Consider the following 18,189-nt stretch of genomic DNA (forward strand, 5'->3'; position numbering starts at 1 on the left):
ATTTATTTCTTAACACCTGAAGTCTGAAAGACTTTAGTCACTGATGGCTCATAGTTAAATTTCTACCAAAAAAAAAAAAAGTTTTCATAGAATTTTTGCATGTGAAGTTACACCAAGGGTTAGAGGAAGAAAGAAAAGTAGACAATACCAGTTCATCAGGTCTGCCCATTGGTCTCTATCTAATGCATTGTTTTAGCTGGTCTTCACTGGCAAGTGTTGTGTTTTTAGCTACTCTGTGAAAGGTACAAACTGGGGGAGAGCAGCTTCTCTGGCTTTTTTTTTTCCTCATTTCCACTGGGAAATAATTTAGTTGTTCATAAAGTGTGTATATATGTTGTTACTAAAACTTTACAGTGAAAGCTTATAAAACTTTCTTGTTCTTTTTTTTGAGAGGCTACTGCTATCATCAATTACAACTAGAATGGATGAACATAATCTTTTATTACCTTTTCTCCCTTTACCATGAGAACTATTTCATCTTTATGTGACTGCTTTTGAGTGAATGCCTGGTACAGATACAAACTTATTTCACTGAACAGTTCTAGTCACAAAACTCATTGTGCATTTTACAGGGATGTAATTCAGTCTTAAATAGTCCTACATGCATGTATAAATATTTATATCTACCAAAAGTGCCATTGTTCTTAGGCGTTGTTGGTAATAGATCTCCTAAGGGACTCCTCCTTTAGAGTTCTTTGTGTTGAAAGAATTGAACAGTTGTTTTTCACATGAACTTTGAGAGTAATGATGAACACTGTAGGGCGATACTGGCTGACTCTGGTTAAATAAGAATTTGACACTCGCTGATAAGTGCAGTGAGCAGAATTGGAGACCAGGTTAGAAATTGTACTTCCATCTAGTGTCCTTTGTCATTGTCACTTTGTCATTGGTCATAGCCAACATGGGCTCACAAAGGGAAAGTCCTGTTTAACTACCTTAACTTCCTTTTATGACAAGGTTACCCATCTAGTTGACCCAGGGAAGCCAGTTGATGTGATCTTCTTGGGTTTCAGCAATTTTTTAGGCTTTCTCACTGTATCCTTCTGGACAAAATGCCCGTATATTATACATAATATAAATACATAATACAGTGAACAATTAGGTGATGAGCTGGGCTTGAATTGTTGTAGTAAATGGGGTTACATCATGGCCCACCACTGTCTAGAGTTCCTCAAGGCTCCATTTTGGGGCCAGTACTTTTCTGTGTTTTTATAAATGGTCTGGGTGCAGGACTCAAATGCATACTATGTAAGTTTGCAAGTGATACTAAAGTAGGAGGAACTGTTGACTCCCTTGAGGGCAGAGAGGCCTTGCAGAGAGATCTTGACTAGTTAGAGGGCTGGGCAATCACCAGCTGCATTAAGTTTAACAAGAGCAAGTGCGGATTTCTGCTGCTGGGACAGGGCAGCCTTGGCTATACCTACAGACTGGGGGATGAGAGGCTGGAGAAACAGCCCCGTGGAAAGGGATCTGGGGGTTCTGGTTGACAGCAAGCTGAACATGAGCCAGCAGTGTGCCCTGGTGGCCAGGAGGGACAACCCTACCCTGGGGTGCATCGGGGAAGGGATTGTCCTGCTCTGCTCGGTGCTGGTGTAGCCTCACCTCTAGCACTCTGTGTGGTTTTGGGTGCTACAGTATACAAAGGACATAAAACTATTAGAGAGCCTCTGAGGTATGGCAGCAAAGATGGTGAATAGTTTGGAGGGGAAGATGTATGAGGAGCAGCTGAGGCCCCTTGGTTTGCTCAGCCCCGAGCAGAGCAGGCTGAGGGGAGGCCTCATGGCGGCCTGCAGCTCCCTCACGAGGGCAGCGGAGGGGCAGGCGCTGAGCTCTGCTCTCTGGGGACAGCGACAGGACCCGAGGGAACGGCATGGAGCTGGGACAGGGGAGGGTCAGGCTGGGGGTTAGGGAAAGGGTCTGCACCCAGAGGGTGGTCAGACACTGGGACAGGCTGCCCAGGGCAGTGGGCACAGCACCGAGCCTGATGGAGATCAAGAAGTGTTTGGACAATGCTCTCAGACACATGGTCTGATTTTCTGGGGAGTCCTATGTAGACTCAACAGTTGGACTCGATGATCTTTGTGGGTCCCTTCTAACTTGGGATATTCTATGATTCCTTTTAAATTTATTTTTTCCAGCTCAATAAAGTAGAATTGCGTATCTTCACCTCATGAAAATAAGTATCTCTATCAGAAATATCCTTAATATCTATACAGGGGAGAGAAAGCTGTTTAAGTATCTGTGCACTGACAGTAGCATGAAACAACAGCCTGTGAGCCTGCTGGACAGGTAGAAGTCTGACAAAAGCGGTACATGAAGATTCTTATTTCCTCTGCTCTTAAACAGGACATCTCTTCACACTAATTACTATTTTACTTAGTCTCTGGCTGGGGGAAGAAACACAGGATCTTGCAACAAATACAGATTCCACACAAACACCTTAACTCGTGTAACAGAACTGAGGCTGAACTTTATTTCTAAGGTTTCTTCTACCATTGATATTTTCCTCCTTGTGACAGTACTGTGACAAAAATACTGAATTGAAATGTTTTACATGGCTGTGATCTTATAGTGATGCTGTATTTAACAAAATAAATTAATATGCCAAAGCTTTGAAACTTGTGAAATTCTTTTTCTCTAATGCAAGCTGCAGTGAGCATTCAGTCATCAGAATAGATGAGATACAACCACTGAGAGCACTAGTTCTAAATAAAGTAATAGTAAAAGCGGACAGTTTCCTGTGTCAAAATCAGAGGTTCACCGGATATGAATAAAAATCCATTGGAAATGTTGCAATATATAATAAGAAATAATGAATATATGTACTTCACCAGAAACACCATTCTTCAAATATACACAGTGCAGCATTTTAATAGCAAGCAACCTGCCATAGCTATGACAAAAGTAAGGTTCTATTACAAGTCTAACAAAAATATAGCTTATATACATTTATCTGCACATACATTTTACGAATGTTTCCTTTTGTTTTCAGAACTTGGTACAAAACATACAAAAAGGTTGGCACATTATGCAAGCTACCCGCAGTAAATGACAATCACTGTCACTTCTTCCACAGCAATCTAAGCTTTTTATTTATTTATTTATTTATTTACTTTACTTGGTTCAATTCTTGATACAGTATAGGGGGGTGGTAAAGAGTCTGCCTCAGGACCTTTCCTTTTAATGAACAATGGACTACTTCAACTGAAGTCACAGATTTGACACCCTTGCCTGCAGCCTTGAGTGCACAGTGTTAAAAAATCTGCAATTCTGCTAGTATTTATTAACTGAATAATCTGAGAATAGTTTAAAATTTGAACGCATGTTCATGGTCTGCATGTGATTAAAATGAGATGTACAAAAATATGCATTTGTGCTTTGGAAGCTTTAGCATAAATTTTGTATCTTAAAACTAATAAAACTAATCAAACTATGTTTGATTTCTAACTTACTTATTTACAACTTTTGAAATACTTTTTTTACATCATCAAACAGCATTTTATTAGGAGGGAAAGAGCAGTACAAATTATAATGCTGTTACAAATTATAACCTGAAAACATTTGTTTAAAAAAGTTACAGGTTCTTTCTGTAAGTAGCACAATATATGGCCTTGTCATAAAATTTAGATCAGTCTAATAAAATTGATGACCGTGTGTACAAACACCACTTTATATAAAAGGGAGGTTGGCCAGTGCCACAATGGTTTACATGTAAAACTTGACAAAACGTCACATGGTAATGGCTCTAAGGTGGCATAGAAAAACGTGGATGACGCAAACTATACAGAACGTGCTTATTTTCTCCAATTGTGTAACCAATTTTAAAGGAATTTGACTTCTCAATCCGAAATTTTATATAGAAAAGGAGGGCGTGAGAGCAGTTTTATACTCTAGAGGGGGTTTGTTTTTAATGTGTTCTTGAGGCTTACTTGTTCTACTCTGCATGCTGTCTTCAGAACTATGGTTGAAAGAGCTAAAGAACATCAGCAGAACTGGAACAATTTTTGTGAGAGATAATTGGGAAGTTTTTATGGGTTTGTCAACCTATTCTTTTACTGGTGAATAGATCATGTTTATGTCTGAGAAACCATTGTGTGGACTGTTAGCAAATGCAGTTGTATTTGCTACAAGATTTGACAAATGCAAATTCAGTACTAGAAATTAGTTTCAGAAGTACCTTTTCTGCCACAAACTGATATTTCCAAAGAGCTCTTATTCATATGTGGATTACATAGTCTTTGCTAAAACATTTTTTTCTGTGGAATTCAGAGACTCTTAGTCTGTGTTGGATAAGTGATGGATAAAATATTTCCTTCTTGCCACACAGTCTTAATTTCACATGAAAGGAAACACTGTCCCTCTTGTATCCAAATTAGCATGGAGATTCACAGTGAAACTGGTAGATCAAGAGGTCTGTTTTCTTCCTTTTGTGTCAGTTGTTTTCTGATGGGAGCCTGAGACTCTTGCACTTTAACTCATCCAGTGTTTTCCAGTGTTTGTAGTTATTAGCCAAGTGTTGCATCAAAACAGGCAGATGTGCAAATGCTGAAATGAAGCGGAGGATCAGTTGTACTACATACACAGAATGTGCAGCAGAACAGCCTAGCCTTGTCTGAAATTAGCATTCACCTAATTCCTTCCCTCCTTCAGATGTAAGCTAATGAATACTAAAAGGGGAAAGTTTTTTTTATTTATTTTCTTTCTTTTTTATTTTTTCTTTCCAGTCTTTCTTTCAAGCAAATCCATTTCTTAAAGTATGTTGAGTTCAGCCAATTAGGCCTAGCACATAACCCCTGTGATCTCAGTTTCTGCTTTATAGAAGAAATACGTTGTTAAAGGAGCAAAAGACCTAGATAGAAAAAGCTTAGTTTAAGCCTTGCTCCTTCCTTCTTTACACAGAGTGGTAAGCACTGAGCTTTTGCAAAGTAGGAAGTGTTTCACTGTACAGTGAAAGAAACCAGATTCAACAGCATCATTCTTCAGGTCCTGTGCGGTACTGTGTACTGAATACAGGTATTGTCCCTGAGAAAAATGGATTAATGGCCAGCTTGAGGTTTTTTTCATTTTTAGTCTGCAAGGAAGAAGAAGCAGAACTACTTACCATCCCATGCATCAAACATGTCTGTTATAAAATAATCAATGAAGGAAATCTGAGACTTGGGGATGCTGCAGGTGTTTCTATCAAAAACTGGCATTACAACAGGCAGACCCTGTCTCTTCTCTTCATCAGTCTAAGAAAACAAAACTCCAGTTAGCCCCTGAAGCTTTGCTGGCTTTCATGTTAGAATGGCAAAGGCCCGGGGATTAGAGGAATTGCAGTAGGGGGCTAAACTGAGCCAAAACTCAGAACCCCAGAGGTGAATGGCTTTAGCTTCCTGTGCTTTATTTCCTCTGGAACTGGGACTGAAATCACCATCTCTTCCCTTTCACAAGTACTCTGCTACTGCACTGCTGTGACTGTTCTTAGTTCCAGTGAGACAGAACTCCATAACCTGGTGATTAGGGCACACCAGCCAAAACTGGAAAACAGACCTTCAGAGTCCTCTAGCAGAGGACAGTCAGACTCATCTTTTCCACAGCTCTGGAGGATGTTCCAAACCATTTATCTCTTAAGTAAGAGGGAAGTTGCTGTCTCTACTTTCTCTGCTTGTATTATGTAAAAAGACTAACAGGAGTATGAGTATGTCCTTTAACTATGTGACCACAAATGGAAGAGGGCTGATTGTGTTGCTGTCAGTATGTTGGAAGAGCCAACCAACTCAGTAGGACTTTATTTAAAACATACATTTGAAGTAGTTTAGGCAGCAGCTAATGTTGGAAGTGGCAGCAAAGCAGTCCCAAAATTACCAGGTGAGGTGAATGAAGAGGAGAGCCGTCCTCAGCACCTCATTTTGCTGCAGGTAGGCTAGTGCCCAAGACTGGCAATTTAAAACCAGCTTGACTGCTTGCATGGTACCTTCACTGCTAGGGAGGTATGTCCTAAGTGAGCCTTGATCTTACTCAGCAAGTGAACAAATTTATTCGCAAGGATTGAAATGAAATTAAAGATATGTACTAGGCATTACACTTTTTTTTTTTTTTTTTTTTTTTTTCTCCCCAGTAAAAATTGTCTCTTATCTGAATTTGGATGGGAAGCATACAAGCAACACCCACCTGTCTTTTGAGCCCAAAGTGCAGATTTTCATGCCATTAGTGGCAAATAAAAGCTAAGAAGCTTTGAGTTGTTCAGATCACTAGAAGAGTGTTTCACTTTACAGACATTGCTGTGTTTGTGTTAGAAAAACTGAGTTTTAAGAAAGGATGTTGTGCTTCCAGTTCTGTTTTTCAAGGTCCCATGGGATAAACATTTTTCTGCAGTACTGAGCTGCTCCACCATCTGCCAACTGTAATGATTGTTTAGGTGCCATCTTCAAAGAGGAAGGGCCAGCCCAATGATTCAGTTGAGGGGTTCAGCAGGAATGGAATTGCTTTTTCAAGCTCTGTTCAAGGGAGGTATTGATTGGAACTAGAAGCTAGAACGATGATGTTGATTGAGTATTAGCTAAATAAATTTGCAAAAGTTGGTCAAGTCACTTTGTTTCATTTAGATGGAGAAAACTAAAAGTGTAAAAGCTTTCCACCATTCTGTACTACAAGCTTCCCAGTAAGCAAATTGGCTAGTGTTGACAGGAGAAAATTATTCTGCATGAAGAGGTCCCATTCTGACTGGGGAATAAAATTATGCTTCTGGACTGCATGGCGATGCCAGGCAGACTCCATGTAGAACAGCAGACCAGTTGACATGCACTTTCTTAAATAATATAATAATCAAATGATAAAAATATACGCACCTGTGCAAAATACTCTTCTGAAATCCTCCCTGCCCATTCAATACATAGCTCTAGGGGGCGACACGGATTTGCTACATCTGCACACTTGATCATCATGCGCTTGATCAGTGTCTGGTTATCTGGAAAATTCTTTCTGTTGGCTGTACGTTCATAGTCACTGCCTTCACTCTGCAACAGAGTTGGTTATGAGGGCTGGTGGCCAGCATCCCTGCTATCAGAAGTAAATGCATCATTATTAGCTCTGCAGTGCTTATACACTAAGTGGGCACCCAGCCTGATGCCTTCTCATTCCACGCAGTGTTCCAGGAAGTTGGAGGAGAAAGGGATGGCTGAGAACAGCAGCCGTGTGAAGTAGGTAATGGTAGAGCCACCACATGGCAGCTGGGGAGATTCTCAGCATTAATAGCCAAGTTTGTGAAACAGAGGAGTCACGGCTCCATATCAGCTCGGGTAGGTTATCCTTCTTTGCATCCCAGCCTTGCCTTTAGGGAACAGGACCAGGATGGGGGAGTCATCCACAAACTACAAGCTGATAAACCAGCATCATCTCTGCTAAGTGTTTAAAACTTTGGTGCAGGAGTGGTAGGGGACTGCTTGATTTAGGTGAGTTTTTACAGTGCAGTTTTCACTTTTTCATTCACAGATGAGAAAACTGAAGCAGGAACAGAATGGTGATTTGATTTGCACAATTGAAATTTCTTAACAGAGGCAGAAAACCAAGTATATGCCACTCGGTTCCATTATGTTTTTAATTAAGATTGCCATTTTTTTTTTGTGCTGGATTTGTACCCTAGGCCTGGAATACTTGTTGGTCTTTGCTACCAGCTAAAATTAAGTATCAGCTAATCTAGGAGATGAACAGTAGGAAAATACAGGAGTGGCATACTGACTCCAGAATGTCTCTGCTTGCTCTGCAGTCAAATGCTGAACTACTTACTCACCACTATGGAGAATGGGTGCAGAGAACAGAGTATTTGTGACAAGTCTGCTGTGACATCATCTGGGTCTTGAGTAGTTTAAAGAAGGGCACAGGTATATTATATTCCTTATTGAGTAATAAAAAGCCTCCACCTCAGCTCAACATGGCATTAACACTATTCTCAAAATAATATATTTGTGTAATTACGGCCTCCCTTCACTGCTAAATTCAACTCTGAGTCAAAAATTGAACATAAATACTTTTTACCACCACTGCTAAATTAATGTCTTTGAAGGTTTATGGGTAGATATTTCGCAGTGACTCTTGCCAATTCAGGCATTAATCTTCCAACTTTATGTTTAACAGTTAATTTTTCTTCAGCATGGGTAGCCCACAATGAGCTGCCAGATTAGACTTGCTCCTAAACTGCTGTTCAAGATCAAAAATAGGAAGAGCCACCTTTAACAATAGCGAACAGAATAACCTCATATTAGTGAAAAAAACAAATCTGTAATACATGTGATTTGTGCTGCACTTTTATTACTCTCCAACTCCTGTAAGTTTTGAAATAGCCTCTGCCAGAAGATGGTAAGATAAAGGAGAATGAATCAAAGAAAATGGTTTCTGTAGCTTAAAAAATATTGGCTGCAACAAAACGTATGGAGAACTTTTAAAAGCTCTTTAGCAACTGCTAGAAGAAATGCATGTGATAAAAGTGAGATTCCCCAAAAATACATCCAGAGCTTGGAAACACTGTGGTTTCAGTGACACTCGTGAATCTAAGTCCTACAGCACAAGGCAGGGATACCAGAACACAAGAGGTTTCAAAACAGGGGAGGTGGAGGAAGAAATTCAGAAGACAACCTGTCAGAGGGAGAAATGATGTTTGAGAACACAGATTTCCCTGTGCCACTTCAGGGGGCATTTCAGTAATTGCTGGGTCCAGAGCAAGTGGCTGTCTGGCCCACAGGTAAGTACAGGCAGGGAAATCTGAAAGCAGCTAATCCTACACAGCGAGGCATGCTGGTGTGGATGTTACTTTCCTGCATGCTTTAAACTGAAGTAGGATCTCTGCTGTCCTTTTTTTGCCAGTATATGAGGGCAAACCCATGAAATACTCTCCTGAGGTGTCAGGATGGGAGCACAGAGCAGAAACAGCAACAGAGGCCCCCACTGGTGCCCAAATCACATCCCTCTGTCCCATGGGAGTGCTGGCACTGAGGATAGATCAGGCAAATTCAGATCCAGTGCCACTTCCAGCAAGCCCTCCAGAGATGGAAGTGTTGGGCAGTAACAACACAAAGTGCCCACAGAGCCGGTGAAGTTCTGCTGCATTTGTGATTTCCAGCTCAAAATGCTGGGAGAATGGAGCTCAGCAGTCCCTAGGGCAGGTCAGTTAAACCAACATGATGCTGCCCCAGAAGTCGTAAGCCCCACCAGTCCTGACTGGTTTCTGTATCCATGTCAGTCTACAGAGCAAAAGGTTGAGTTGTGGAGAAGTAACAGAAGACACTTTTATTTTTTAGTACCACTGAACTTCACTTTGGTCTGATTTTGTGTGTGTGTGCGCTTGCAATAAAGCACTATTATCACTAAGTAGTGATAAGATCACCTTTGTTTAGGTAACACTGCTGTAGAGAACCCTGTCAGATGCTGAGCTTTGAGATGACTTTGAGAAGCAAAAAAAAGAAGGCTATGAGGGGCCTGGATGGGAAACACAGCACTAGGGTGCATGTAACTGACAGGAATAATGGCCGAGATATCTTTTGGCACCACCAGGAATGGGGAGAGATCTCATGAAACAACAGAGGTGTTCCTCCCGATCATAGAGGAACAAAACTACATGGTTTCCTCAGTCAGAGCCCCAAGCTTAGGCAAATCCCACTGCTCAGAGACATAACTGCAGGCACAGGTGCTGACCTGGCTCCCTGCACAGAGTACTGCATATACAAAAACATCTACTTCCACGTTTTATGAACACAAAATAGCTTTGAAAACAAGGTGGACAGGTGTTTAAATGACCTAAAGGCAGAGCCCAGACATGGAAAGTTTAAGGAAGTATTTTTTCACACGTTGAGGTGTGAGGTCATAAATCCTATTGTGGATTGCGTTGGGCATTACCATAATGCAAATGAAAATGATACTTAAAGTTATCGGGGAAAAACTTCACTGAAACGCCCAGAGGCGTAAAGTCCTGAAGGCACTTACATGTGAGCTGGTCTCCTCAGATGCCATTGGCTTGTTGATGCTGTTCACAAATTTGTTCACGTGCTCAAAGTGCTTTGTCATCTCTGTTGCCAAAACCATATCAATAATGGCCTGGCGCAACGTCTGATAGTGATTTCTAGGAAAGAAAAACAGTTCTTGCTCACCAGCCTATCCTTTCCTTGTTCCTTCCCAGGCAGCACTGCAAAACACAGCTCGTGGACTCACCCAATGGAGTAGGCATCTTATGAAAGGTCTGGCTGGAGGAGGGGCTGCCAACCAGACCATGCCAATGCAGTACATAAAACACTAGCAACTATCTTTATATGCTTCCTAGCAATACAAAACTTGGATGCCTCAAAACACAGAACAGAGGATGGGGGAAAAATATCACAGCCTTTTTCCGGAAGAGGTTAAATATTTAATGTCTCAATTCAAATTATATTTCCTGGTTTAGAAGGTAGGCTCTCGATCGTCCCCAAACTGAAGTCCTGAAGCAACCAGTTCACACAAACACACACACGTGCTCCCTCTCTCCAGCAAACCCACCTATCAATGTTCTTGAAAATGTTGCATTTGCTGTCTTTAGCTGTAAGCTGAAATGCCAGTGCCGTGTGATGGCTCTCTAACACAGCAGTATCATTGTAGAGGACAGCTAATTCACTGCCTGCATTGCACAGGAAAGAGTTGGTCCGTCCAGGGTGATCTACATCATGAATGGTGGCTGCTATTAATGCAGCCACCTCGTCTAAGTGGTCAAGGCTTCCCTACAGAAGAGAGAGATCATGACATGTCAGAAAAAATAAAATAAACCAATTTCTTCTCATTTCTGTGTACCCACAAATATGCAACTGTAAGCTTGAGTGTAGGGACCCTACCTCCTTGTGATCATTTTCCACTCACTGTGCATGTGGATAACCTAGTACAAAACCCCTTCCCAACCTCACCCAAAACCTGCTTCATTAATGCAGCTTTTTATTGTGCTGTCATCTAAGCATTGTCTTTGCTTTAGGTCCTCTTGTAGGTGTTCTTCCACTTGGTGCATTTTTCTGAATGACTCTGCTCTGACTCCACTCTACAGACCTTGTGTGTGTTGCAAAGCTTACAAAGAACTAACAGTCAATTACCAACAGATAGAAAAGATTTTTTCCCCTATTGTTGCTAGCTACAAGTGCAAATCCCTTACTTCAGAGAAACTGTGTGGGCTGCAGGCATGACAGGAAAAGACCTCAAGGCCAGAGCAACTTGATGAAGCCAGGGCCATTATTTAAGCAAACGCGTTGCTGGATGACACATATGAAATGGCACTCCAGAGTGACACCTGAGCAAACACACCAAAATCCCAGCCCAAAGAGCTCCCAGGTGACAGCTTTACCTTCACTTTCTCCTTCCCCAGAAAGAAGGCGGTAGCATGCAGGACATCGGCTGCGTGCGTAGAGTTGTGGTAGGAGTTGGAGGAGTGGTAGTTGGCTTCAATCACCTGCAGCCATGCTCGCAGTGTTGCTTCTGAGCAGTTTAAAAACTCAGAGACCCCAAACCGGCCAAAAACTTTCAAGCCCAAATAGACTAATGGCCTAGAAAACAATGTTAGAAAATAGCACTGCTGCGAAAGAGGAACTTCTACAGTTTTAAAGAATGATGTTTTCTTCAAAGAAATGAACAAGACCTTAGAAATAAAGGGTGGGAGGAATATTAAACATCTTTATTGCACATCTATAATCTCTAAATAGCCTGGCCAGACTCCATAGTCTCTAAATAGTCAAGGTTACAAATTACTACTTTTACCATCCTTTCAGACTTAATACATTTTGCAGAAATGGCACAGTTCCATTATAGCTTCACCAATTCCTATAATTTTATCTTAGCCTTCAAGAAGCCACAAATAATATATATATATAAAAAAAAAAAGCTTAAAAGCACGGTTTTTTTGAGCTTTGATTATCTGTCAACCGTTCAAAAATATCTTTTATTTTGAGGAGAAACAGCACACTTTGAACACTACACAAGCACATCTTAAAGGCGACCAAGGCACAAATGACAAAGTGCCAAACATTTACAGGTTCAAATTATCTTAGGACTTTTGGCGTACAGATTCCTACTTCCTGAATATTTGGAGCTGGCAATACGCAAAGCATGTCAGCGCTTCTTGGGGAAGGTGTTAGCATCAGGTCACTAGTTCACATAACCTGCTCCAGCTTAGGAGGACTGGAGCACTTTCTAGAATAGACAGGAGCCTGCCAGTTTTTTTCCAAAAAAACACAACACCAAAAGCCTCACACTTTCTAGCTCCAAGTTGTGTGGGATGGACGAAACAGAAGTGTCATGTCCTGAATCCTTCAGCTAATGAAGAGGCACGAGACAAAGCCACCAGTTAGGAGGCTGTGCTTCCACATATAGGTTATGTAAACTGGGAAAAACAGCAGCTGAAAAAAAGAGCTAGTGATGAAAGACTGTGGTTCCCCCAAAATAGCATTGGTCTCGAAAGAAGAAGGGGGGTCTGGAAAGAAGTGGGTGAAGAATCTGGCTGGAGGAAAGATCCTGGAAGCAGGGGAAGATGCTAGAGATCAGAGAGCAGTGCAGAGATGAATGACAGGATGTCCCTGGGGACCAGGGACAGTGATGGCAGAGGCTGGTAACCGTGCTGCTGCAACCAACTCAGCCTTCTGCCTGCCTCCCCTGTACCAGCAGCCATCTCCCAGATGGGGAGGGAATTTGAGGTCTAGTGAATTAATGCTGAGCAGGGGAGTGATGAGCCAGTGTGTGACACAGTAAAGCCAACATCTGCAAATTAAAATCAGGCAAATGCAAATTCAGACAATGGCTACTTTCTTTAAACAGAGTACAAGAGAATCAGTAGTCTTCCCACTCACTTGCATCTTGGAATGAAAATCACTTTTCTCTCTGAATAACATGTTTATTTTTGTGGGCTACATGACATCAAATCTCCTGATGCCTTCTTTCATTAAATCTTTCAAAATCTTGAAAGATCCTGTTGATCCTTGTCTTTCCTGTTGATCCTTGATCCTGTTGCTGGTTTATCCTTTATCCCAGATTTTTACTGCTATAATCAAAAGCCACAGTTGCCTCACAGCTTACAAAATCACAGGGTGATTGAGGTGATGGAGGGAAGAGGTTTGTTTTTTCCAGCCTGACCACTTGTGCAGCACTAAGAAAAAGGGCATCATTGGGACGTACAGAATGTAACAACAGTGGACTGTGCCAAACAGTGTGACCTGAGTAGAGCAGATGGGAGTCAAACGAGGTAGAAATTGAACAGGAAGCAATCTTGGAGGGCTGGAGATGCTGTCAGGGAAGAGGACAGACTGCACAGGGTTCTCCATGGCCTGCACATGCATCTTGACCCTGGTGTGTGCCTGGCTTCTTTCTACGTGGGCTATCAAGGCATAGAAGTGAGCACACAACAAAAGCCAGGAAGGCAGCTCTCACAGACTTTCAGTGTCTTTCTTTACTTTTTCTAGAGCAGAGCACTTTCAGCTACAGAGCCTCAGCAACACTTTTACCAGCACCCAGAAAAAGGAGTCAGGTACCTTTTATTTGTAACAGCTTCCAGTTCAAAAATATTGAAGTCCCAGCTTTCCTCATTATCCAGGAGCTGTGCAATACAAGGTGGAACATCACTGATAGTGTTTGGCACTGAAAGGTGACTATGGCTCAGGTTCATATCTGTTGAAATGGAATTTGACAATTACAACATTTATGGATTTATTTTTTAACATGCAGAATTCAGTTTAGAAAACAACTCTTTTAAAGAAAAACAATTCTTTCTCTTACATGAAAAAGTCTGTAAAAGCCTGTAATATTATATGACTACCAACGGTTTGGAAATAAACCAGAAAGATCAGTGAACAGCTCTTTGAATGACAATTTTATTATTTTCTGGTCTGATTTTCTACCTTTTGAAATGCATTATTTTAATTATTTGGATCTGCTTCAGGTCCAAAATTGAGGCAGTACAGCACTTATTCTCCAGTCACTTAGATGACTATTTCCAAAGACAAATATTTCACTGCAAATTAGCATGAAGTTCTATGTCACTAGCATCTACAAATGAAATAACACATGCAAAGAAAATTTTAAAATGGTGGCTTACTCTTAGAAAACACATACTCATTTCCTGACAGTCTTCTCAAGCCATCCTGAAATAAACAAGTCTATTATAAGCTTTAGGCAAAAACAGCACCTGTGCATCATTTGTAAAAATATTACCTACAGTTTCTCTGTAGGTCCTATTCCTGGATACTGAAAGTACTGCTCCTACTGTAGCATCATAAACACCATCCATATTTTAAAGTATTTCAAAACAGATGCGAAAGGTTTCAAGGGACACTAGTATGAGATCTCCAGAAAGGATATTACTAACCATACAGTGTTCTGACCTCCCTGACCCTTTTATTGGTACCTGCACCATTTCATCATTCACATTAACCACCACCATTTATCTTTCACTTCCTTTACATTATTTTGACAAGAATTAGCTCACTGTTTGTTAAAAAAATGAGGTAATCCATGATGAAATCTGGGTAATCTGTCTCTGGCAGACAGTTTTGCTACCATTATGGGACCAAAGTCATAACCCAATGAAAGTAAAACTTACTCTTGCTATTGTCATCTAGTTGTCAGGTAGAGTAGCTGTAGAGCAATCCCTCTAATTCCATCTAAGTTTCTAGGGTTTCTAAAAAGTACCTCCTTGAGACAAAGCAGATTGGATGATATAGTTTCTAGTGGTGACCACGTTCACTTATATATGAGGATGAATGCATGCAATGGACTGAGACATAGCCATATCTTACAACATCTCAGTGCTTACTGATGGTAGAGATGCCAAACACTTAAGTGAAACAATGATGAATTACAATTCCCCTTCCCATTCCTTGTGAAATTTTAGCTCAGCAGAGCACTGAGCTGTGATACAGGACACTGGTAACAGTAATTTCATCTCTACTAATTTTACTCACAGTCATCAGACCTCCAACAAGATCACTTGTGTGAGGATCTTCATCTTTGGTACCTAGCTGGGGGGAGTAAAGTTCTGTTGTCCGCAAGATTTCCAGAACTCTGTCCAAGGCCTCTGCTACTGTGATGGGGCTGTTTTCTTGGGCAGCATTAATTATGTTAATAACCTGAAAGCAGTGTAGGGAGGCAGGCAAGGTAGAGTGAATACCACATTTTTGTTTTCTTGCTACAAAACACTATTGGCTAGATTTTGTTACTTCCCATGTACCAAATCCTGTGTAATTTCCCCAAATCCTGTGCAATTCATTTTCTAAATACAAAAAAAAAAAAAAAAAAAAAAGGCAGAGAGCAGCAACAGCTGGGCTGTGGCTGAGGGAGAAGAGGATGGCTTTTCTTTGCCTTCCACAATGTGTTTCAGCTGCAATCTGGGAAAGCAGCAATGACACTAAGGCAGCACTACGGACTGCTCCTGGCACTGCCAGGACTGAGAAGGCTAAAGCCCTTGCTTTATCCACAAGCTTCTGCAGGGGCACTACAGGCTATTCTTGGGGAGAAGGAAAAGGAAAGGAGTCAGCTGCTGTAATGGGCAGATAGTGCTGGGAAGTGAAGAGCTTGATGACGAGAAGATGGGGAGAGAAGAGAAAATGGTTTGAGGATGGGAGTTGGCGGACACCATGGTTTGTGGTACAACTGATTATGCATCTGGTTTGTGATAGCAGAATATGTGTAACACAGACAGTGAAGCAGGAAAGCAAGAGACAAAATGTGATGCAGATGTTACCTCTTCTGCATGCTATCTCATAAATACCAATGTCAAGAGCCAAGGTGAGACTGGAAATACATGCACAGACCAACAAAGTAGGGTCCTCTTCCTGCCACAAGCAAGGACACCCTTTTCCCCTTTTTACCTTTTTCTTCATGACTAGGACTTGGAATGAGATGATGAGATGCATAAAGTTTTATGAAAAAAGTCTGATTTAAAATATTCTGTTAAATAGAAAGTAAACTCCTGGCTGTACTGCCACAAGCTATGTTTTTCCCTAAAAGCGCAACAAAAAATCCTGAGTCTGTGCAAAAGGCTCAGGGCTCACCTTTGTGATAGGAGCTTCTATTGTCATTGAGTGGATCCTTGCCATTGAGGAGTACCATCGGGTCTGTAAGCTTGGAGCTGTCATTAAAGAGAGCACTGATTACATGCTGCAGAGTGTGAATCATCCGACCCTCTTTACTGAGCGCCAAAGGCTGTCATTAGGGAACAGCATGACAGACCCCAACCTTGACTCCCATTTCTCCTGTACCTCCCCTCCTGCAAATTCTTGCTTTACTGATTATTTTCTTGCAGCACTGTGTATTTGCTTTGCAGCCACCTCTCACTGCTACTGTCCATTTGCTGTATACTTAAGCCGTACTGAACTTCATGCCCAGCACCTCCCCCTGCCCTCTTGCTTGCCAATGTATTACTGTCAGACAGCTTCTGCTGTGACTGTACGTGCTCCTCTCATTTCAGCAGAGCTGCTGCTCTGAGGAAACACGTTACTGCACCCTGTAACTTGTGCTTCTCACTGCTTACTGCGGCAGAAAGAAATCTCTGCCACCACCATCCCAGGCCTGGCAGGCAGTCACAGGCAGGACTAGGCACAGAAGTACTGCTCTCAAGTAACCAACAGCAACAAATCCCATCATGTCCCAAACTAATGAAGCCAAAACACTGGTTAGGGAACAGAACCTGCAGCTTTCTGCTAGTGGAGGGCCTGATGCTTCATCACACACGCCTTTAACAGTTTGCCCTCCATCCTGTGGCAGAGCCACTGCTCCTCCCCGTGAGGGCACCAAGCTCTGCCATGCATCACACAGCTACATGGATGCTCCTGTTGGGGCACTGCTTTGCAATTCAGAATTAAGAAATTTTAAAGAAGTTATAACACACTGAAGAAATCTCTATTTAATCACCTGTGAACCTGTCTGCTTCCTCTTTCACTCTCTGCTTTCATTGCCTGTGGTAAGTCTGTTCTTTATTTCTAACCTTATTCTTGACAGTTTTTTACTTTCTTACCATCACCACTTTGAGAAGTTATTGACTTAACATCAACCGAATCTTTCCTTCTGTTCTTGCATTTGAAGGAATGGGATTCTGTAAATATAAAACAAAAGCTTTAAAAATGTGTCAGTAATAAATGTTTCTACAGAGTCTTCTCCATCCAAAACTCTGAACATTAATAAAATAATCTTCATGATACCGTGTAAGTGGGGGGAAATATTGTAATCTCTACGTGTCAGAATAAGGGACTTTGATATAAATTCAGAGTACATCAAGTTACAGCAACTTGCCTAAGGTCACTTGGGAAGCTATTTTGGAAGAAAGGCAAAACAATTTATGGAACAGGGAACTTGCTTCACCTAGCCTTAGCTGCCTAAAAGCAGCAGGCTTTCAGCTTGTGTTTGCCTAAGGGAGCTGACAAAGATCCCTTCCCATTAATGGGGATAGAGAGGGGCAGAATGAGTCATTCTGCTTTAGGAGCGATGCCTAAGGCAGGCAGGTTGAACCCCTGCAGCAAGTTCCCTCTGCTCTCCACTGACCACTGAACAAGGTCAGTTCAGCTGCTCAGAAACTTAGCTAAGGAGGAGAAATCCCATCTCAGTCAACACTCTTAAAAAGCCAGCATGAGGTTTAATCTTCCCTCTTCATGCTCAGACAACTTTTTCTTTTAATTTCAATAATTATTTGTACACTGTTTAAGAAAAATCCAACATACTGAGAACCAATCCATTCAGTTGCTGTGAAAAATAACCACACACCAAGCTGTCATTCTTGAAACTTCCATTTACTAAAAACAAGTGAAATCATAATATCCAGACAAATGCAAAAGGGAAATGAAACCAACCCATATAAATGCCTGGACAGTGTCTCGATTAAACAACAAAAAAGGCTCAGTAAAAATCCGTTTTTCTCCAAAACATTATGGTCTGCACTCTCCCTTATGCTTCAAAACAACAACCCTGTATCTATGCACCTCTTTGTGAAAATCTCCACAGTGTCTACTCATAGAGTACACAATATGGCTCTCAAAAGTCAGAGATCACTGAAAGCTTTCAAAGGGAGGTAACCACTGCGTGAAGAATCAGAAATATTGTAAAACTGATATTCTTAACATTAGGACCAACTCACATAACCTTTTTCAAGACAACCTGTCTGTAACACAACAAAATGTTAGTATAGAGTCTTCCAGAATTAAAAATAGATTATTCTTAAAAATGACTGGA

General features: G+C 41.4%; 1 protein-coding gene across 1 annotated transcript in view; it reads right to left on the reverse strand.

Annotated features, from left to right (window-relative positions):
- Positions 1–4,242: 4,242 nt before the first annotated feature.
- The window catches only part of PDE8B (phosphodiesterase 8B), a 42,221-nt gene continuing 28,274 nt past the window's right edge, over positions 4,243–18,189 (reverse strand). The window contains exons 11-21 of the mRNA XM_082783712.1: positions 16,982–17,059; positions 16,020–16,096; positions 14,931–15,095; positions 14,066–14,111; positions 13,503–13,638; positions 11,330–11,528; positions 10,504–10,721; positions 9,958–10,093; positions 6,831–6,998; positions 5,102–5,231; positions 4,243–4,545 (exon numbers count right to left, since the gene is read on the reverse strand). Coding sequence (XP_082639838.1) covers positions 4,433–4,545; positions 5,102–5,231; positions 6,831–6,998; positions 9,958–10,093; positions 10,504–10,721; positions 11,330–11,528; positions 13,503–13,638; positions 14,066–14,111; positions 14,931–15,095; positions 16,020–16,096; positions 16,982–17,059 — 1,466 coding nt within the window. The 3' untranslated portion in view covers positions 4,243–4,432. The remainder of the gene's footprint in view (positions 4,546–5,101; positions 5,232–6,830; positions 6,999–9,957; positions 10,094–10,503; positions 10,722–11,329; positions 11,529–13,502; positions 13,639–14,065; positions 14,112–14,930; positions 15,096–16,019; positions 16,097–16,981; positions 17,060–18,189) is intronic.

The sequence above is a fragment of the Aythya marila genome (assembly GCF_965140915.1).
Source record: "Aythya marila genome assembly, chromosome: Z".
Taxonomy (NCBI): Eukaryota; Metazoa; Chordata; class Aves; order Anseriformes; family Anatidae; genus Aythya; species Aythya marila.